The sequence below is a fragment of the Rhinolophus sinicus genome, linkage group LG06 (genome assembly GCF_036562045.2).
Source record: "Rhinolophus sinicus isolate RSC01 linkage group LG06, ASM3656204v1, whole genome shotgun sequence".
NCBI lineage: Eukaryota > Metazoa > Chordata > Mammalia > Chiroptera > Rhinolophidae > Rhinolophus > Rhinolophus sinicus.
Genome location: NC_133756.1, coordinates 127,617,674 through 127,640,673, shown reverse-complemented (window position 1 = coordinate 127,640,673; position 23,000 = coordinate 127,617,674). Strand labels below are relative to the sequence as shown.

Sequence of the window (23,000 nt, the reverse complement as noted above, 5' to 3'; positions counted from 1 at the left end):
AAACTTTTATAATTTGATATTGCTGCAACATCCAAGCACATGTTCACAGAATTGTGTAGTTGGACAGGGTATATACCAGCTCGAATGTCACCAAACTTGAGTGGAGAATTACAGGGTATGCGAGCTGCACAGCAGTCACACACAGTAGGACATCACAGTCCACAAAGGATTAGAAATAAAAAACTGGCCCTTTATCTAGACCACTAGTCTAGGTGGTAGCACTGTAGATAAATACTTTTATCTATATTTTCCAAAATTTTTCTATAATGCTATATTGCTAGTATAAGAAATACCAATATAGTTTATTTTTTAAAGCACAGCAAAAAAAAGGAAATAAATGGCACTTGACTATTATATATTTGGAAAACATTCCTATGGAAATGTAAAAACATATACTGAGAGGCAGGATTGCATAGTGGTTAGGACAATAGATTCTAGAGCTGACAACCTGGGTTTGAATCCTGGCTCCACAATTTACTGTGGGCTAGTTGCTCAACCTCTCTGTGCCTCAGTTTATTCATGCATAAAATAGGGAGAATAGAACTTATCACATAGCTATTCAAAGGGTTGGGCAGGATTAAATGAGTCAACATACATAAGGCCTTGCAAAACACTAAACTCTATATAAATGTTCACTATTGTTATTACAAATCATGAGCAGGCGTGACAGCCACAGCCAGACCACATTTCTCAATTTTTTATTTGCACAATGGGTCAAGAGGAACAGTAGAAATAGTAGTAATAGCAAGTAACATTAAGTGCTTTCTGTGTACCAAGTTCCATGCTAAGCACTTGACATGAATTAACTCTAATTATTAACAACCCAAGAGATTGGTTCTTTTCATCTCCATTTGTAGAAAGGAAAACTGAGACTCAGAGAAATGAAGTGACTTGCCCAGGGTCACCAGGCAACCGTGTTTCCCTGAAAATAAGACCTAGTCAGACAATCAGCTCTAATGTGTTTGTTGGAGCAAAAATTAATATAAGACCCGGTCTTATTTTATTATGATATAAGACCAGGTATAATATAATATAATATAACACAACACAACACAATACAACACAACACAACATAACATAACATAATATAAGACCGGGTCTTATATTAATTTTTGCTCCAAAAGACGCATTAGAGCTGATGGTCTGGCTAGGCCTTATTTTTGGGGAAACACAGTATTAGGTCTGTTTCTCTCCAGGGCACTGGGCTAGGCACAGGAAGACAGGGATCCCTAGAGGCTAGACCTGGAGCCCCTTGAGATCAGAAATGTACTATGTCTTGTTTCCAGGTGGAGCCAGGGTCACCAACCTATTCAGAAGACCTGGCCAAAAGAAAAATCCAGGACTCATTTCCAGCCAGGGCCTCACTGGGTCCCCCTCACCCAGGCCAGCAAACAGCAGCTGCAGCCTGGTCAGGGTGTTGCTGTTAGGGAGTGATTTAAGCCCTGAGGAAGTCAGCTCGTGGAATGTAACAGGAGTATACAGGGGTTCATGAGTCATTCTGCTTCCCCTCCTCGTCGCGGTCCTGGACACCATTTATTATCTTCGTCACTGAGTTTTCTGCTCATGGTTGGTTAGGGGTTGACGGAGCAGCCATCCCTAAAAGGAAGTCAGTCTGTTAACAAGTCCCATCTCTCCTTGCCAAAGGGACTGGAGGCAGAAGGAAGGACGCTGGCAGGACCCAGACGTTTCCAGGCCTGCAGGAATTCAAGGAAGCAGAGGCCCATGCTAGGCTGGTGGAATACTTAGTGACACTGGCTTCAGACATCCGCGTGGGGATGCTTTTCTGTGATTTCCTCCTCCAATGAGAAACCTGGGCTCTCTGCAGCAAACAGCGTCCATTCCAGAAGAGTGTGACATCTCTAAATATTTATCTGAAAGCTGAAGGGAGAAAACAAAAGTCCTTCCTTCAGAGAACAGGAACAGGGAGCCTGGGAGTGAGGAGACAGTTAAAAACACACAAGATTTTGCCTTGCGATTCAGAACATTCTGTCTGTACCAGGAGCCTGAGAATTTGATGCCTAAAAATTTGTGGCCAAGGAAAAAGATGTCCAATAAAATCAGAGGTCAGGATAACTTTTGGTTTCCACCTTCTCTTTTCAAGACTGAATTCTTAACAAGAAATAAGAGTTTTAAACTTTGGGTAGGCGTTTTTCTTCCCTGGTGATTCCTTTTTGGAGAGCAATTTGGTAATATCCTACAAAATTCAAACTTAACAAATATTTGACTCAGCAATTCCACCTCTAAGAATTTATTGTACAGATAAACAGGTATAGATTGCTTTTTTTTTGTTTACAAGCACGTTTAATGCAGCATTTTTTGGAGTAACAAAATATTACAAACAACTTAAATGTTCATTGAGAAGGAATTGGTTAAGTTTAACTATGGCACGTCCAGGCAGTACATAAAGTTGTTTAAAAAATGAGGTAAGACCATATGAAAAAGATAGTCAAGACAAAGAGGTTAAGTGGAACAATATAAACTGCTAAACACTCTTGACAATGGTATTGCAGTTGTATAAAAACAAAATGAGTACATATGCTTGCAAAACAGAACATTTCTGATACTATTCTATTATTATATTATTGTACACTGTTGTCACTATTATTATTGCTATTATATTACACTAGCTATACTATAATCTCTAAAGCCTGAGGGTAGGAAAGTGCAGAGGAGCCCTTTTCAGTGTATGTTTCTGGCCTCTTCAAATTTTTTGCCATAAACATAAACATTTATGCTTAATAAAAATAGAAGTGATAATATCACTGGCTAAACATAAGAGGTAGATTCCATGACAGCAAAGACACAGCTCTTTTTCTAGGACCTCAGCTCTGTCTGGGAGAGGCTCACGTCCATGGAATGCCCAATGAGGGCCAGGCCATCCTCTGAACACTTTTAAAGTACCAATTCCTTTCATCTTCATGACAACCCTATGAGGTGGTCCTAGTAACATCCCATTTTGCATATAAGGAAGCAGGGGCTCAGGGAGACTGAGAAACTTGTCCCGGGTCACACAGCCAGCATGTGGTGGGATCAGGCAGTCTGGTGGGCTCCAGGACCCAGAAATCTCCCCTCCAGGCTGTCTTTCAATAAATGTTTGTTGAACAAACGGACAAACTAGAAATAACTGCCAATACCTTTTAAGACTAGAGAAAAAGTAAATTATTAAACAGTTACTATTGCACTGTTTATTCATCATTGTTAATGATTACTGATGAATGAAAAACAAGTACTATTCAGAAAAGCCAGCTCTGTTACAGCTGGCAAAGCACTGGACTTCAGTATGAAGAGAACCTTCTCTGCCACTTAAAAGCTCAGAGACCTTGGGCAAGTCACTTTACCACTCTGAGCCTCAGTTTCCTCATCTGTAAAACGGGGATGACAAGACCTCCAGGGGTTACTGTAGGGATTAAATGTGACATCATATATGAAAGCCCCTAGGCGCTTGACATCTGTTGAATATGTGCAAGAATGGGAAAAAATGCTGAGGATGGAATAAGTTATGCTCAGAACATTGCCAAACAGACTCGATCTTTCTCAACCTGCTGACTTTTAAAAGTGAATTGAAAAACTTATATTCATATATACTCCAATAACCTGAGGAGGAAATCAGAGTTTTTAATTGTTCTGATCTCGCCTCTAGATTATTGATTTAGGACATTTAATACCATCTCCAAATGCCAGGCTTAATTTGCATCGGGTCGGTAGCTGGGCTGCTGAGCGTTGGCTGTTGATTTTAGGTGGGGACTTGGGAGGGCCGGCAGCCCACCTTCCTCCTGGCCCGCGGCCAGCCCAGAGCTGGCTTTACCTGGGACTCAGGAGGACTGGCCGGCTGAGGAGGCAGCGTCTTTCATGGATTTTCACTGTTTAATTAAAAGTACAGCTGGGGCTGTGCTGTACCTTTCAGCAAGATGTACATCATGGGTTGCACAACTAGCCTGTACTGAGGCCATTTGGCCAAGGCAGAGCCCAGACTTTGGCCAAGTCTCTCCCTTGCTCAGGAAGCCTGTGCGCCTGCCTTTTGAAGGCGCCAGGGCTCATCTTTAGAATATCAATTCTCCAGGCACTAAACGCTGCCTTCTGGGGTATCTCAGAGTCAGAATTCAAAAACTGGCCAGTGACTCCCAAACAGAGTCCCTGAAGACCTCCGTGACAGTACATTCCAGGCTGCTAATCTGTTCTTTAGCAAACATGTTCTGCGCTCTCAGCCCACCCCCATCACTTCATTTACCATCTAGGGGGCTACAGAAAGTCCATCCCTTAACATTTGATTCATGAAAGTCTTCTTTTTTGTTATAATTATTACAGAAAATTTCAAATATACCCCAAAGCAGAGAGACTAGTACTGTATCCTCCCTATACCCACCATTATTGCACAATGAGCAAATCGCGGCCACGTTTGTTCATCTACACCTCAGCCCCAACACTGCGATATTTGAAGCCAGTCCTCGACATTTTATCATGCCATCCACACACACTTCAGTACGTATGTCAAAAAGATAAGGACTGTTTTCTTTTTTAACAATAACCACACCGCCATTCTCACAGCCTACAAATGAACAATGGTTCCTTAATGTCATCAAGTCTCCAGTGAGTGATTACATGTTCCAGATTGTCTCATAAATGACTTACAGAAATTGATTTGTTTGACCCAGGATCCAAATAAGGTTCTGGTTCGGTTGTGACTTGTACTGATGGTGGCTGTGGCCTTCTTATCCCCTCTTCCCTTCAACCCCCACCTAGCACCATGGTTTCAGGTGAGGGCGCTCAAAGCCCAGAGACACCTCTGGCTTACATGGCCTTGGACACATAACCAAGCTCTTTAGCTCTCTGCTTCAGCTTCCTTACCTGGAAAATGGGAATAAAAAACATTCCCCATCTCAAGGGGTTATTGTGAGAATTAAATGAAATAAAACAGGGAAAAAGCTTAGAACAGTGCCTGACACAGAGAAAACAATTAATACTAGTTCTCATGGTTGTTCTTTTCTGGAAGACAATGACTTTAATGAAATTCCCAGGCATAGCATCCAGGCAACTAAATACAGTTACATGTGGGAAGAAAACTGAGTAAAACCCTGTTCAACGCTCCACATTTTTCTCAGACTTTGAGCCGCTGTTCACAGTGAGGTGGTAGAATGTGCTAGTTAAGAGCAAGTCTTAGGAAACCATGAATGAAACAAAAAAGACATCCTATCGAATGGGAGAAGATATTTGCCAATGATACATTTAATAAGGGGTTAATACCCAAAATATATTTAAAAAACTCATACAACTCAATACCAAAAAAACAAACAACCCAATTAAAAAAATGGGCAAGGACACGAAGAGACATTTCTCTAAAGAGGACAGACGGATGGCCAACACACCTACGAAAAATGTTTAACATCTCACTCCTGTCAGAAAGGCTATCATCAATAAATCAACAAACTGGGCGGCGCGATGGCTCAGTTAGTTAGAGCACGAGCTCTGAACAACAGGGCTGCCAGTTTGATTCCCACATGGGCCAGTGAGCTGCGCCCTCCACAACTAGATTGAAGGACAACGACTTGGAGCTGGTGGGCCCTGGAGAAGCACGCTGTTCCCCAATATTCCCAATAAAATAAATAAATAACAATAAATCAACAAACAGTAAGTGTCGGCGAGGATATGGAGAAAAGGGAACCCTTGTACACTGTTGGTGGGATTGCAGACTGGTGCAGCCACTATGGAAAACAGTATGGAGGTTCCTCAAAAATTGAAAATGGAAGTACCATAGGACCTAACAATTCCACTCCTAGGTATCTATCCAAAGAAATCCAAAACACTAATTCAAAAAAAATATATGCACCCCTATGTTTACTGCAGTGCTATTCACAATAGCCAAGATATGGAAACAACTGAAATGCCCATCAATAGACAATTGGGTAAAGAAATTGTGGTACATTTATACAATGGAGTAGTAGTCAGCCATAAAAAAGAATGAAATCTTACCATTTGCAACAACATGGATGAACCTAGAGAATATTATGCTACATAAAATAAATCAGACTGAGAGTGACAAATACCATATGATCTCACATGTGGAATCTAAAGAACAGAATAAACGAGCCAAACAAAACAGAAATAGACTCAGAGATATGGAAAAAACAAAACTGATGGTTGCTAGATGGGAGGGGGTGGGGATGAGGGAGAAGGTGAAGGGACTAGAAAGTACAAATTAGTAGTCACAATACAGTCACGGGGATATGAAATACAGTATAGGGAATATAATTAATAATGTTGTAAAGATTATGTAGGGTGCCAGATGGGCACTAGATGTATTAGGGAGACCACTTGTAGGACAATGTAGATGCCTGACCACTGTGCGTACTCCTGAAGCTAAAATAGAATAATATTGAATGTCAACTATAATTAAAATACATACATATTTTTTCCACGGGATATAAAGTAAGCGTAGGGAATATAGTCAATGGTATTGTAACAGCTATGTACGATGTCAGAGGGGTAGTAGATTGGGAAGGGTTATCACTTTGTGAGGTGTGTAACTGTCTATCACATTGCTTTGTACACCAGAAACGAACTGGAAAAAAAAAAAAGAGCAAGTCTCTGAAGCCAGACTGCCTAGGTTCAAATCCCATGTCTTCCGCTTGCTAGCAATGGCAAAATAATGCATGTATTTGCCAAATCTCATTTCCTTTCCCTCTGGGCAGACAACTACATTTCTTGGCCTCTCTTGCACATAGGTGTGGCCACATAACTGAGTTCTGGCCAGTGGGCAGAACTGATATACATGTCTGTGCCTGGCCCATGAAAACCTCCCCCTGCAGTCTTGTTCTCTTTCTCACCCACTGGCTGATTGGCGAGGACTGAAAGAACCTGGAGGTAGGCAGAGTCATAAGCTAAAAAGGGCCTCGGTCCCTGAGTGACCATGCAGAAGGCAATCCAATCAACAATGATGCCACCGGGTTCCGCTATAAACAAGAAATCAACTTTTATTATGTTAAGTTCATGAGAACTTGGGGTGTATCTGTTACAGCAGCTAGGGTTACCTTAACTAGTGCATTAGTCTAGGCCCTGGGTAAATTACTGGCCTCTCTGTCCTTTATTTTCCTCATCTATAAGGGGGCAAAGCTGCTAGTAATACGTATTTCATGGGGTTGTTAGGAAGATCAAATAAGTTAATACGTGTAAAGGATCAGCCACATTGCCTGGCCCACAATAGCACGCATAAGTGCTTGCCCCTGAGGCACTTACTAGTATCATTGGTGTTACTATTATTATTTGAAAAATCATGGTATATCATGAAGAATTTCCACATTCCACTTTAAATGTACATGTTTTAAATCTTTGCTGTTTTCCTAGGATGACTTTTTTTTTTTTTTTAAACAATTGGGAGCTAAAATGTTATTCCAGCCACACAATTTCCAACTTAATAATGAAAGCCAGTGGTATAGTAAGATTATGACCATTTGCTTAAAAAGCAATATTTCAGGAATATAGTTATTCTGCAAAATGAAATGCACCTAACATAAGATGCAGCATGTCACCGACACTCACTGCCGATGTTAAAAAAGTGGGAGAATGAGACTTCCACAGCATGCAGCTTTCGGGGTTAGTGGCCAGAGCTCTCACCATGCTCAAGACGGAGGAGATGTGCACTGAACTCTATGGAATTTAAAAAACCAGTTCTCAGAAGATACACACATGGCCGAAAACTCATGAGAAGAAGCTCCACATCACTAGCCATCAGGGCAACGCAAACGAGAAATGAGATACACTCCACACTTACTGGGATGGCTATAATCAAAACGACAGATAACAACAAGCGTTGGTGAGGATGTGGAGACATTGGATCCCTCATACACCTGGTGGGAATGTAAAACAGTGCAGCCCCTTCGGAAAACAGCCTGGCAGTTCTTCATAATGTTAAATTTAAGAGCCACCATATGACTTAGCAATGCCACTCCTGGATATATATATACTCAAGAGAAATGAAAGCATATGTCCACACAAAAACTTGTATTTGAAAAGTCATAGCCATATTATTCTTAATAGCCAAACAGTATAAACAGTCCACCAACTGATGAATGGATAAACAAAATATGGTATATTCATATAATGGAATAATTTTCAGTCATAAAAAAGAAGGAAGTAGATACATGCTACAACATGGATGAAACTTGAAAACACTATGCTAAGTGAAAAAGCCAGTAATAAAAGTCCACATATTGCATGATTCCATTTATATCAAATGTCCAAAAGAGGCAAATCTATAGAGATAGACTATAGATTGGTGGTTACTTGAGAGTGAGGGAATAGGGAAGGAAGAGAGAGTGACTGCTAATGGATATAGGGTTTCTTTCCTGGAGTGACGAAAATGTTCTACAATTGTGTCAATTGTTGCACAATGGTAAACATACTAAGAAAATCATTGAATTATACTGTTTAAATGCGTGAATATCTCAATAAGGCCACAATATTTTTTAAAATATACATTCCTCCATATGGGTCAGACCACCTTTCCTCCGGACTTGAGATGCCATCATAAACCAGAGCACATTCCCACCTCATCAGAAGGCTTTGGGAGCTTGTGCCCTATGTTAAAATCCAGGATCATCTCTGTGTGCAAGTGACAGCGCCATGACACACACATGCTAATGAGTCTGAAGCTCAGGAGACAGGTCACGGCTGGAAGGGTAGCTCGAGGAGTTACCAGCTCATCTAGGTAAGAGATGAAATTGTCATCTACGCGCCCATGAAAGCTGACAGCCCATTGACACCAATCCTGCACAAATATAACAGTCTGACACCAGAGATACAAGCAGAGTTGTGTTTTGTTTGTTTGTTTGTTTGTTTGTTCCCAAGTAGCATAGGCTAGACCGTGAATTATATCTTCCAAAATCAATAACACTGAAAGGGCTACATAACTGGAAGTCCAAATTACTTAAACTGATGTCATGTCATTTGAAAAACTGACATTCAGACCCTACAAACTGAACGAAAATTGCTATCCAATTCGTGGCCCTGGACTCCTGTTACCCACCTGCTCTAACACCAATTTAAGCAACTGTGAGCTTTGATCTCCGTGGCAGAATGTCTCTCATTTATTGAAGTGTCAGGTCCCAACTGTGCTAACATCCACCCCTGGCAGGGCCATTATAAGGTGTGAAATCTGGGTGCCCATCACCCCAGCTAAGTTCAGCACAGCGACAGTCAGAAGGAACAAATCAGTCTGCCTCTCCCTAGTCATCATGGGAGCCTTGTAATTTACCATAATGACAGGCATGGAGGAAAAGCAGGTAAAATGATCGTTCTGTTCTCCAGGCACTTGGCAATGTGCTGGAGGGGCCACTGAGCCCCTCAACAGGAGCCTCGCAACCCTTAACTAAGGGGCAGTTGCTACTCCTTGCAAGGGGCTATATATCCTGAGTTGCCTTAAAATGAAGTTGTGTTACCCTCGTTCCGTGTTCTGCAAACAGCATCAAAACTGTCTGTTCCTGTTGCCCTGCCTCTCCCAGCTGTCATGATTAACTAATTACCTGTCCTCTGCAGGTCTGTCCCACCAGGCTGGGAGGCAGGGATAGCTCAGCTTTATGGTAAAGGAAAACCCTTCCCCACTGAGAGGAAGGTTTATTCCTAAGCCTGGAGTGTAGGGGGATGAGGTAAGAGGCAAGACCTCGGTTCCTGTGTGAGTGCTGGCTGCCTCACCCACCTACCCACCTCCACTCTATGGGACCCCGCTGCCCCTCACCTACTGAGCTAGGGCCCTCACTTGCCTGCTAAGTTCTGCCAGCTTTTGTCCCCAGGGACCTGAATCTGGGACCCCACCATGGATTCAGATGAGCTTCCCTGATTCAGAACTCAGGCTCCCAGCAGACGCCCAGAGTCTCTGTGCCCTGCCACCTCTGAGCCTGCCTCAGCTGACCTGCAGTGCCCTGCCCCTAAACTGGTGATCGAGGTTGCAGACCCTCTTCCTGACTCCTTTCTCATTTCATCTCCCCACAGGGGCTCCCAGCCTGCCCAGCCAAAGCCACGTGGCCCAAGACAATAACTGCTTTAGGAACAATTGTTTAGAATTGAAAAGTCAATGCAATACTGCAATTGGCAGATTAATTATTCTCCTGATGAGTGTGCTCTGGAATGGCATACGTGCATTCCACTGAGACCCCTGGTATAATTGGGAGCCCTGCCACCTGGGTTTATGTCGCTGAGGGAACAGAAACAGGCTGGCAGCCTTGCCCCTTTGTAGTCGTCCAACATTATCACCACCCAGATCTGCTGTGTTTTCATGAAGGGCCTCATCCACGCTCCTCAGTGTCAGGAAGTGTTTCTCACAGCATAGAAGAGAGGAGTTGCCTCTGGATTTTCAAGAGATAAGGGAATGAGTGAAGGGAATGGGGCGTATGATTCAACGATGAAAGAAATGCCCTCAACACATCACTCCCAGGGAGGGCGTCTGCCTCCATGGGCGACTGACTCCCCAGAAATACTCCCTGGGGTGCTGGGTGTGATAATTACATGTTCCAACTGGCTCAGAGCTGTTCTTAGGAGATGAAATGAGACACCTGACTACTGCTGCCTAATGCAGGTTGAGGAAACAGCCCCTGAGGCATCAGCCCTGCCCACTCGGTTAAAATTCAACTGAATCTCAGAAGGATCCCAAATCCTGTCCCTTCTCTTGTCCATCTGGGGGCTTCCTCCTCGGCTTCGAGCATTTGTCTCCTAAGGGTCCCTCAACCCTGAGAACCTAAATTTGTCTACCATAGCACTTAGCCTACGGTCTTGCAATTCCTTCCTGTCTGACTGTCTGTGGTTATCAAGTTGTGGGGCAAGTCCAGGAAGTCAGAATTTGGGAGGTGAAGAGGAAATGATCAAGGGAAGGAGGGACTTCTTGCCCAAACCTCCACTGGGTCTCACGAGGGAGTGGTGGGAACTCAGAGGGACTCGGTGGGGACAGGTGGGGGGGGGGGGCTGTGACTCCCTGGGGAGCTACAAGGATGACTATTCCCAAGACAGCCACACCTGGGGACCTGTTATAAGAGAGCAGTCACTGGGTATGACACATGTGGCCATATATGAATGGGAGGATGGCCATAAGAAAATGTTCTGAAAGAAAGGCCTGTCTGGACTAGAGTTTACTTTGAATGCATTACTGGCTGGGCTGGAAATCTACACTCCCCTGACGCCTCACCCTCCCACCCCACCCCACTCCACCATGCACCTCAGGTGTCTTCATCCTGCCAGCCAGAAACTTTCAGCCTAACAACGTCGGTTTACCTTTCAAACAACCTACCAGGAAGACTACCCAGAATCAAAAGCAGTAATTTTTCCCTAATTATCGATTATAAACCATTGGTAGTAAGCAAGCCAGTTGTCAGCTTCTGACTCGATAATTGTACTTCTGGGACTCCATGCAAAAGAAATTATTCTGAATATTAAAAAAAAAAAAAAGCTTAGGCACCACTATTTCTAGAAGAAAAAAATTGGATTAAAAGAAATGGTTAAGTAGATAATAGGACAGTCACTCAATGGAATATTATGCACCTATAAAAAGTATGTATGAAAACATTTGCAATAACATGAAAAATATTTACCGCATAATAAATGAAAAACGATACAGACTATATCTATTTAATATATATGGCATGCTGACAATTATAAAAAAAGGAAGAAGTTATATTGAGGAAGAACAATAGAAATAAATAAATAAAAATTCTAATAGTTATTGCCTCTGGGAGTTGGAACTCTGTGACTGTTTGCATGATTGTTTTCTCTATTTCCCCATAAATCCCATAACCATGGGTCAATTTTATAATGGGAAAGAAAAAAAACTTTTATTCAAAAATATCAGATGCTAAGTGATTTGGTTCATTCTTCTTTCCTTCAAAAGTTCAGAATATTTGTTTAAACTGATTAAGTTTCTGCGTCTTCCATCCGTGGCCTAACATTTCCCTAAGGCTGATCTGAAGGGCAAACAATGACACTAGTCACAGAGGTTTTTTTTTTAAGGCTTTGGCAGGCTGGTGCATTCCAAGCAACTAGAATTATCAGTTAGTGAACACCAGCAGAACCAGACTGTAGGTGAGTCCTATAGTGATCCCCACACCATGCAAACATGTCTCAGGCCCGAACAAAAATGAAACAGCTGCAATGAACAGAGACGAGGCAAAGCTCAGCGAAGGTGTGGCACTGAGCCGTTCTTTCTTTTGGGGGGTTCTTTTCCTTGGTAGGTTGAAGTGAGGAGAGTTACAGTGATGGAACTGTCTTGCAGAGGTAATGACAGTGGCCCTGCCTCTGGATGACTGTCAGGTTTCCTTAACTTTGTACTCAGTGAATAAATGAAGCTGAGATGGGCGGGGGAGGACCCTGGGGCCAACTTTGGGGAATTAGAGGAATTCTGACTCCCTCGTACACATTTGTCTTGTCTCCCCCAAACCTCACAAAGAGGCTGTTTCACCTCAGCCCTTGTTTAGTTCAGCACTCTCACATGAATATGCGTGATGCCATTTCCACAAAGCAAGCTTTCCTGGATGAAACAGAAAATGCCGGCTCCTACACTCAGTGTCCTCACCACCCCTGACTACGTACGGGCCTCCTGGCAGGCTCACTGCCGCCAGTGCACAATCAGTACCCACAGATTCTACGACCCAAACCTCTGGTCTCAGGGGCCTTTGTGTGTTTGTCAAACAACAGGACTAAGTGATAATATCTTTCAGCAAAGAGTAAAGACATTCCTGGGGGGAGAGAGAAGGCAGTTTTATAAGACACACACACACACACACACACACACACACACACACACACACACACAGCCAGAAGCGAGGAATCAGGCGACTAGAAGAGTCATCTGAGGTTACAGTAGAATTTGAAGTAACCTGGGGACACCCTTATTTCTTATTCAGTTGGAATAAGATGCCCATTGATGATTCAGGCAGTTCGTTAAGAACCAGTTTAAAGGCACCTGGTAAATACCTGGTGCTGCGCTAGGCACCCAGGGATACAAAATGCGAGCAGAACAAACACACTTCTGTCCTCCTGGAGTCTGCAGGGAAAATGAAAGGGAAGGATGAGGTCCAGGGCCATGGCAGATGAGGCCTCTGACCCTGGGCCTCAGGCAAAGACTTCATTTGGATTTCTTACTGATTTCAGGCTGCAGAATATATTGAAAACTTAACAGACTGTTTACATTTTTTTTAAGTATTTTATTTTTTAAAGTCTTTTAAGTCTTGAAATCATTGTAGCACTTTCCCCAAATGTGTTCTTTTTTCCATGACAGTCATGGAGATTTTAGATGCTTACAAATGTTTACCTGAGGATCTCGAGAATCCCTTCTCCCGTACTAACGGCTAAAACATAATTACAAACCGTGCTTATTAACCAAATAGAGATATTCCGTGAGACAAGGAGACCGATTCCTAATATGGAGGTGTCCTTGGGCCAGGGCCCACTTATCCTGGTTTCCATCTCCTCCTCCCGACACAGAGGTGCCTTCATTAGTGGAAGAAAAGAAAGAGGTCTTTGTGATGATGTCATTCCCAGACCACCCTACACAGACAATAAAACTGAATTTCAGAGAAGCCTGGTGAAATGAGAGTGCAGAAATCACAGAATAGCAGAGCAGCAAGCACCCTACCAGGTTATTCAGCCTAAGCCCCTGATGTTAGAAATGGGCAAAGGGGAAGAGATTTGTCTAAGATGACACAACCAGCTTGTGGTGGGCTCTTTTCACCCAAGTGAAAATGGGGACATTCATTCCATAGAAATCCCAATATCATCATGGGTTCACTGTTACAAGAGGCAGGAGGGTTACAGGAGGAGGACTTAGGACTTACACCGGAGCGTGAGACACGCACACCCACAAATGGCTGTCATGCAATATGGCCAGTGCTACAACACAGGTGTGGACAAGGTGGTGTGGGGCCACCAATAAGGGAGCGTCTCACTCTTCCTGGGGGCGCCACCGAAGGCATCAAGCAGAGGGGGTTAGCTGAGTTGGGTCTTGATGACTGAAGAGGAGTTTATTGTATAGAGAAGGAAAAAAGGTCATTCCAGAAATATGGAACTGCATGTGTGAAGGCTAAAACATGTGAAAGAACGTGATGTGATTAGGGAATAAAGAGTGGTTTGGTGCGGTTAACATGGAGGCTTCCTGAAAGGGAAATAGAGGAAACAAGACGAAGGATCAACAGTGACGGTCTTGAACATCATGCTAAGAAGTCTGTCCTGGGGACCCATTATCTTTGTGTTTAATAAAATGACATATTGGCAAAAGCATGAAGGGTGGGCTGAACAAAACAGGCTCAGAGGCAGAGAGACTAGTAGGGTAGATACTGCAATATTTCAGGTGGAAAATAAAGATGATACATTTTAAAAAACAAACAATCTCAAAGAAGACAAAGAGCACTTAAGAGGCCCGAATTAAGACAGCGATAATCAGAAGGTAAAATCAGCAGGACTTCATGAGAGATGATTGGACGTGGGGGATGAAATGGAGCAGGGGTGGCAAACTACTGCCCACGGCCATAGCCAGCCTGCCATCTATTTTTTTTCAGCCCGAATGCTAAGAATGGCTTGCACATTTTTAAATGCTGAAAAAGAACAAGAATATTTTTGTAACACATAAAAATTATGTGAAGTTTTAATTTCAGTGCCCATAGCTAAAGTTTTATTGGAGCACAGCCACGCTTGTTTATTTACTTATCATTTATGGCAATGAGGGCAGAGCTGAGTAGAGACTGGAAAGCCAGCAAAGTCTTAAATATTTACTATTTGTCCTTTAAGGAAAAGTTGCTGGCACTGGACTTATCAAGGGGACCACTTCATATATTATATAAATGCCTAACCACTGCGCTGTACACCTGAAACTAATATAAAATAATATTGAATGTCAACTGTAACATATGTACACATATGTGCTACATATATACGTGTATACACACACACATATCTGTGTATATACATATATATACATATACTTATATATTCATGGGATGCAAAGTACAGCATAGGGAATATAGTCAATGGTTTGGTAATAGCTATGCACGGAGTCAGACGGGTAGGAGACTTGGGGGCGGTTTAATCACTTTGTGAGGGGTGTAAACGTCTAATCATTACGTTGTTTTGTACACATGAAACTAATAAAAAATTATAATTTGTAACAAAAAGAGTTGCTGGCCTCTGACATAGCAATAGCTGGTAGGAGGAGGAGTAGAAGCAGATTTGGGCAAGTGGGACAAATAATTCCACGGAGAGCACGTTGGGCTTGAGGATTCTGAGACACATCCAGGAGACGGGCGAAAGATGTATGAGGTATGGTTGAAAAATATGGTGAATGTTTAAATTAAAAAAAAAATTATTACAGTAAAAGATACATTGCCATTAATCCCTCTCAAAATTACTCCTCCTCGCTTTGAACACACTTATCCCATCGTTCTTGCCACTTTCGTGAATGTCTTTAGTTGCACTGTCATGGCTGCCTCCATGTCCTGAATCAATTCAAAATGTTTTCCTTTCATGGTCATTTTGACTTTGGGAAAGAGCCAGAAGTCACACGGTGCCAGATCCGGTGAATACGGTGGGTGAGGACCCACTGTAATGTTTTTATTTGACAAGAAATTGCTGTACCAGAAGCGATGTGTGACACAGAGCGTTGTCATGATGGAGGATGAAGTAAAGACACTCACGAAAGAGAACTTCCAGAACTGCTTCAGAAAGCGGCAAGAACGATGGGATAAGTGTGTTCGAAGTGAGGGGGAGTATTTTGAGGGGGATTAATGGCAATGTGTCTTTTACTGTAATAATTTTTCTAAATTTAAACACTCACTGTATTTTTTGATCAATCTAATATCTGGACTACAGGTGAAGCTCTGGATTTGAGAATCATCACTGGATAGATAGATGGTTGTCGAAGCCATGGGAGTAGGAGAGATAATCTATGAGAGAAAAGAAACAAAGGGCAAAGCAGGTGAAGTCAGAACCCCAGGAAATGCCACTGAGGCGGCAAACAGGTAAGAAAAGCCTGAGAGTCTGAAAAGTCATCAGAGACACTGGGAGCAAATTCGATGCGGATAAATAAGGACAAGGGAGAACAAAAGCTGAAGGAAAAGAGGAAGCTGAATAATGCAAATGCCACCAAGAGCCCAAGCGGAATCAAGGCTGAAGAGGCGACAGTGGGTTTGGAGACCTCGGCTCATGAAGCGTAAATAGGGGGATAGAATGGACACTCCAGCAGCTTCCACGGCTCCACATTCTCCTGGTTTTCCTCCTCTCATATTAACCACTCCTTTTCAGCCTCTCTCACGGTTTCCTCCTCATCTCCCAACTTCTAGATGCTGGAAAGCCTTCGGGCTCAGTCCTTGGACCTCTTTCTCCTATTTTCTATCCACGCTCCCGTCCTTAATGATCCTATTCAGTTTCATGGCTTTAAATGCACCTATACACGGATATGTCTCCAGCTCAGACCCCCAACACCCCGCTCACAACTAGACTCCTAGAACTGACTGTGAACTCAACATGGCAACTGGAACTCCAGTGGGTACCTCTAACTAAACACGGCCAAAACGTAGCTCCTGCCTTTTCTCCCCAAACTAGCTCTTCTGCAGAATTCCCCACCTCAGTTAAAATCAGTTCTGTCATTCCAGTTGTTCAAACCAAAAACCCTGGAGTCATCTTGATTCTACACTCTCACTTTCCATCCAATCTTTCAGTGAATCCTATCCATTATATCTTCAAACTATATCCAGAATTTAATGCTCACCCCCTCCACTGCTACCACTCATCTCCAGACCATGACCATCTCTGACCTGAATTTTTATGGCAGCCTCCTAACTCACTTCCTTGCTTCCACCCCTGCCCCGTCAGTCACTTAACACCATCAGTGATCCTATTAAAGCAAAAGTGTGGTCTTGTTATTTCTCTCTGCAAAACCCTCCAAAATCTCCCCATCTCACTCTGAGTAAAGGCCTTGGCGTCTAGGGCCCTGCACCACCCGATCCACCCTCACTAACTACCTCTGAGACCATACCACCTTCCACAGCTGTGTTCACTCTCTCCTCTAGTTACTGCAACCTCCCCGCTAGTCCTCAACACACCAGGTCCACTCCTGCCCCAAGGCGTTTGAATTTCCCTCGCCTCCAAGATATACATATGTCTCTGTCCCTTACTTCCTTCAGGACTTTACTCAAATATACCCTTCTTAGTGAGGTCTTCTCTATCCATCCTATTTAATTGCCAACCATCCCTCATCCCACAACACTCCATTTCCCTTTGTCTGCCTGCATTCACTGTATAGCACTTATCACTATTCTAACAAAATACACATATTTTACCAAGTTATCTCTTTATTATCTGTCTTTACTACTAGAATGTAAGCGCCATGAGGGCAGGAATTTTTGTCTGGTTTTTTTTCCTGCCATATTCCAGTACCTAGCACAGTGCTTGCTACATGGTAGGCACTCAATAAATAACTGGTGCAAGGTTAGAAATAGTGGATTGGGAAATGACTAGGACATAAGAAAGGGAAAGCCAGGACAACTCTTTCAAGACCTCTGTGAGTAGTGTATGAGGAAACCAGTATCAGGAGATTTTCTTCAAATGGGAAAGACTCAAGCATATTTACAGGATGTTAGGGGAATAAAGCAGCATGAAAAAGACTGAGGATATGAGAAAAAGCATATCTGGCTAAGCCAGTCTGGGAGAAGGGAGAAATGAATGCCTTGGGAGAAAGGGGAAAAGGTACCTCCTTGGAAGGGACTAGGGAAGGAAGGGAGCATGGAAGGAGAGGTACAGATATGGGCTGGGGGTGTGGGGTGAGCAGGGAGTGAAGGGAAATTGTACAAGCTCATACCTGGTACTCAGTTTTCTAGTTCTAGAGAAGAGCTTGAGTGGTGAGGGTTTGAGGAGACACTTTGGAAAATGAGGATGCAAGCTAGATTAGGAGAGAAGAGAAGGACTGCCCAGCCATGCTGAGGGTTCTGTTCACTCCAGAAACCATAAATCTGTTTCAGAGTTTGGGGATTTCCCCCAGTTACACTGGACAGGCAGTGAGAACCAAAGTGGTAAGTCTTAGTATTATAAGAATTACTAAACCCCTTATGTAACACTTCAGGTACTGGACGAAATGTAAAACTCTGAGGCATAATAAATAAATGGGTAAATGATCAGAATAACCATTGCTGCTGACCTAAATTAGGGCACTGTCAGCTGGCAGATATAATTCAAAATGGAATTCCTGGAAAGAGGAAGTCTTGAGGATAGATCTGGAGGAACAAAGATGAAAAGCAGCCCTTTGGCAAGTGGACTCTGAAAGGCTAGTCTAAGAACTGACACAGGAGAGCCATGAGTGGCATAAATTGTGACTGGAAACCCCAAAGTGAAGAGCCACAAAGAAAAATAGAAGCCTCTTAGCTACAACTCACTAGAAGGGACTCTGATATTTTAAAATGCTGGAATGTGACATTTTAGAAATAGGAGGATCTGACTTGCAAGGAAAAATCCGTAATTTCCAACGGAACCAAAATAGTGCTTACATGGGCTTCATACATGGGCAACTAGGCTATTTGTAGAACTTGTAGAATCTTCTGCAGTCCATAATGAAAACACTACTTCCAAACTTAAAGACTATGTGAAATTGAGCTGTCAATTTTAATAGCTACTATTATTTGTGCCATGCTCTGCATATTACATACTTTATCTAATTTAAGCCTCACAACCTCCATAAAGGAAATTTTATCCCCATTTTATGGATAAAGAAACAGAAACTTCAAGGGATTGAGGAACTTGTTTTAAATAATAGCAATAAATAAGGAACCAGAAGAGAAATCAAACCCAAATGTGTCTGGTCCCAAAGACCATGCTTTTAACCTCTATTCTCTTTTGCTCTCTCGTGCTATTTTTTTCTTATGAAACACCAGTGATGATGATACGTTTTAATGTATTCTTGTGAGACTTATAGTCATTCCATGATGTATATTGTACGTGTTCTTAGGAAGACATATTGTGATACAAAATTATTGATCTAAATAGTCTAACTAATGTGTGTTATATCTTTCCAATCTTTATGTCCTACAGTGGTATCAAATAAATGAATAGGCATCCTTGGGCCCTAAGCCAAAGCACTGAAATAATTTGTGGGTAGACCAACATCAGTGATCTCGAGGAATCACGGAGAATGGGAGGTTCTGGAACACTAGGGGGAAAGTGAAAGAAGGCAGTTTCTGCAAAGCAGAGCTAGCTGTGAGATGGTGCAGAACCTGGAGCAAGATCTGGCCTTATTGTTACTGAAGTGATGATTAGTGGGTCCTGACAAGGTAAAGCGCCGAGCACTGAGACCCAGCGCACGGTTACCAAAAGCAGGTCATTTCAGATCTGCCCCACTGCCCTCTCTGACTAGGCGCACAGAATCACCACGTGCAGCAGCAAGCAGCTGGAGCTGGGGGATGGGGGCCCCTTCAGGAGAAGCATATGCTCTTCGACCCACCCATTTACATCCCCTGGATTAGCTAATAGACTGAATGACAGACTCAGGACTTAAGCAGTTAAGTATAACAAGGATAAAAATAAGGTCTTACACTTGGTTTCAAAAACCCAGTTAAGTAAATCTGAGACCGGGAAGGGAATGATTTAGGAACAACAAACATAAATATCTTTCAGTCGATATTAAGTTCAATGAGCGACAACAGTGTGATGTAGCCACATAGCAAAATAAAGACAAGCAGACTTGGTTGCATTAATAGAACATCATATCTATACTAGAACAGAGGTGATACCCCCATTCTAATCGTGACTGGCTAGACTGGACTACTACTGTACTATGTCCACTTCTGGGCAGCTCACTTTGAGAGGATCTGCTAGTTATTCTCCCCTGCCCACAGCTCCACTATGATTTATTCTCTGCACTGCTCCGTGCCCTAAGGGAGCTGACCCCTACATACTGCATCACCTAGATTCCCTGGTGACTCCCCACTGGGTCCAGCCAATTGGAAGGACCAGCAAGAGATTCAGGGCAAGGAGAGAGAGAACATGCAGAGTCTCCACTGTGCCATGTCTCCCTGCTCCATCTCCACATTTCTAGCAGTGGCTGTGTCCCTCTATAGCTGCAGTTCCTGTCAGGCAGCCCGTCTTCCAGGCTCCAGCTCTCAATGGGCTCTGGTTTGCTTCCCTTGTGACACTTCAGGTCTAGAGGTGGTACCAGCTTCCCTCTATCTGCTGCTAGCCCCTAGGCTCCTCTGGTTTCCCTTAACCCTGCCCTCACCTCCATAAATAGTCCCTTCACTACATTATTTTCAAAATTCCAACTAAGTTGACCTTCTGTTTCCTGCGGGGAACCTGACCAAAACTGAAAAGACAGGATGTCAGTGTGCCGTAAAATCATGTCTAGGAGGACCAGCTACAGGAAGAGAGGACGTTTGGCCCAGTGAAGGGAATACTGAAGGAAACAGGCTAATCCACCTGAAAAAAGTGAAAGGGTCACCATCAGACTCATTCTCCTGGCTCCAGGAATACAATACTGTGTTTTCCCGAAAATAAGACCTAACCGGAAAATAAGCCCTAGCATGATTTTTCAGGATGACATCCCCTGAATATAAGCCCTAATGCGTCTTTTGGAGCAAAAAGTAATATAAGACCCGGTATTATTTTGGGGGAAGCACAGTAGTAGTAGATACACAGAGACAAACTTTTTACTTTTACAATAAAGTAAACTTTTCTAAAGAGTTGGCAATGGTAGGGTGAGCGCTCCTGGTAGGTCATGAGCTTCAAAAATTCTGAGTTGTCCAATATTAAGCTAGAGAGCCCATATCAGGAACAGCACAGGAAAAAGTTAGAAGGGGAGTATAGAAAAAGGCTTTCAGAACCAGAATTTCATGATTTGTTACCAACTGCATTCTACTCAATGGTTTACCAAAATAACCAAATAGGGGGAAACATTTTGGGGGATGTGTTTTGCTGCTTCTCACTTCAATACAGAGAATGGAAGGCTAGTCCTTTGTGTCAAGTTTAATAATTCTCAACAATGAAATTCTTTTTAAATTATTTTTTACACTTTAAATCAACTCAGGAACATGAAACTTATTTTACATCTCAGTACCACAGCCTTCAAACGAGTTATTCCCATACCACTGAGCAGTCTGACCATGGGGGAAAAACAGAAATTTGACCAAGCAACTTCTATCAATGCATCTGACAGACATACTAGTGCTTCTTCAGAACTGTCACCTCATTTTTCAAACCAAAAACCAAGATGCAAAATCTGCCCACGAGACAAAACATTTCACAGGCAAACTCTCCTGGAAAAAAATATGATCACTTCAATTTACCAGGGTGGGAAAAAGGAAATGGTTTTTGTGAACTCTTGAGTTCACAGAGGGGTCACAGCCATGATGCGAAGTGTGTGTCTCATCCATTACACAGCGGGACCGGCGGTAAGCCAGCTTTTCACTCATTCATTCAACAAACATTTGATGTTGATCTACTCATTAATAGAGCCCTACTGGGCCCCCGGCATGGACAAAAGATCCAGAGGCCAACGCTGCACCAGGACTTCAGCAGGTCTAGGAAACGACCTGATTTCAAAGACCAGTGAAAGACAAAAAATGAGAGGACGGCGCCCAGAAAAGTTTCAGCAGAAACTTGGGAAACGCCAGCCTTCGGGACCTGGGGCCTACAGAAGGATGCCACCCCCGGGCTGGCTGGAGGGCGGGCCGCCTCCTGGGCCCTTGGGCCACGCGGCCCCAGCTCCCCGCCCAGAGCAGGCGTTGCCTGGTCCCAGGCCCCGGGTGCCGCAGCCGGACGCCGCTGGGCTCAGGAGAGCAGCGCCTGAGCGACCACCAGCAGGGCGGTGATGATGGCCCGCGGGACGCGCAGAGCCCCGCCAAGACGTTCCCGGGAAGCGCGCGCACGCGTCGCCGCGCCCCCCTCCAAGCCGGGCACCCGCGGCGCGCTCCCGCCCGGCCCGAGCCCTACCCCGAAGGCCCCAGGTTCCCGGTTCGTGCTGCTTGAGCGGCTGGGCCGCACTCACCCTCCTTGGCTTTCTTCCTCCGGGCCAGAGTCCCTCCGAGTTTCCCCAAGAAGGAGTCATCTTTCTTCCGGGACGGGGGCGACTTCGGAGTGGGGGACTTGGGGACAGAGGGCGACTTTTGCGGGGAGGTGGCCATGGCAGCGGAGCGGGCAGCCGCGGGCCGGTCGGGACGCGGAGCTGGCGCTGGGCGGACGCGGCGGGCGCGGCGGGACTGAGACTGCGGCTTTCCAAACGGAAGCGGAATTATTCCAAGCATTTAAGGCAGCTCGCGCTCGCCTTTCCCTTCCCTCTCTCCCTCCCTCGCGCCGCCCTCCGCCCTGCGAGAAGCTGTGCGCTCGGGCCGTCGCCCCGGCCAGGCCTGCGCCCCTGCCCCTTGACTGCCCAGAGCAAGGAAGATGCCCCACATCGGCCCCTTGTAGGACGCGCGGCTGTGTGTGTGTGTGTGTGTGTGTCCCTCCAGCTTGGGAGCCTGGAAGCCTCATTTTCCCCTGGTTCTGTGTGTGTGTGTGTGTGTGTGTGTGTGTGTGTGTCCCTCCAGCTTGGGAGCCTGGAAGCCTCATTTTCCCCTGGTTCTGTGTGTGTGTGTGTGTGTGTGTGTGTGTGTGTGTGTCCCACCAGCTTGGGAGCCTGGAAGCCTCATTTCCCCTGGTTCTGAACCCAGCCCAGATCCTCACATAGATCCGGGGTTCAGTGATTGATTGCTGAACCTGTTACTCTGTCTCCCAGTGTCTTGGCCCAACTGCGTGGGGAGGTGCTTGCTCTTACCATGCATTTCTACCTGTACAGTTACTAGGCCTGAGTCTTGTGCCAGGAAAGAGAGTCAACCAAAATGTGTTCACGTCCCACCAACTGGGCACATTGGACTATTCCTGCACTAACCCACGGTTGTACCATAACTGGGCATATCCAACCTCTTCACCCCAACCCAAGACTGAGAAATCTGAAGTCCATGAGCATAGGGCTGAGGCTTCTTAGAGACATCCCTGTTTTGAGCAGCTCAGTGACTTGT

General features: G+C 44.2%; 1 protein-coding gene across 1 annotated transcript in view; it reads right to left on the bottom strand.

Annotated features, from left to right (window-relative positions):
* Positions 1-22,410, bottom strand: part of PARVA (parvin alpha) — a 154,570-nt gene extending 132,160 nt beyond the window's left edge. Inside the window, exon 1 of the mRNA XM_019729368.2 lies at positions 21,992-22,410. Coding sequence (XP_019584927.1) covers positions 21,992-22,247 — 256 coding nt within the window. The 5' untranslated portion in view covers positions 22,248-22,410. The remainder of the gene's footprint in view (positions 1-21,991) is intronic.
* Positions 22,411-23,000: the final 590 nt, after the last annotated feature.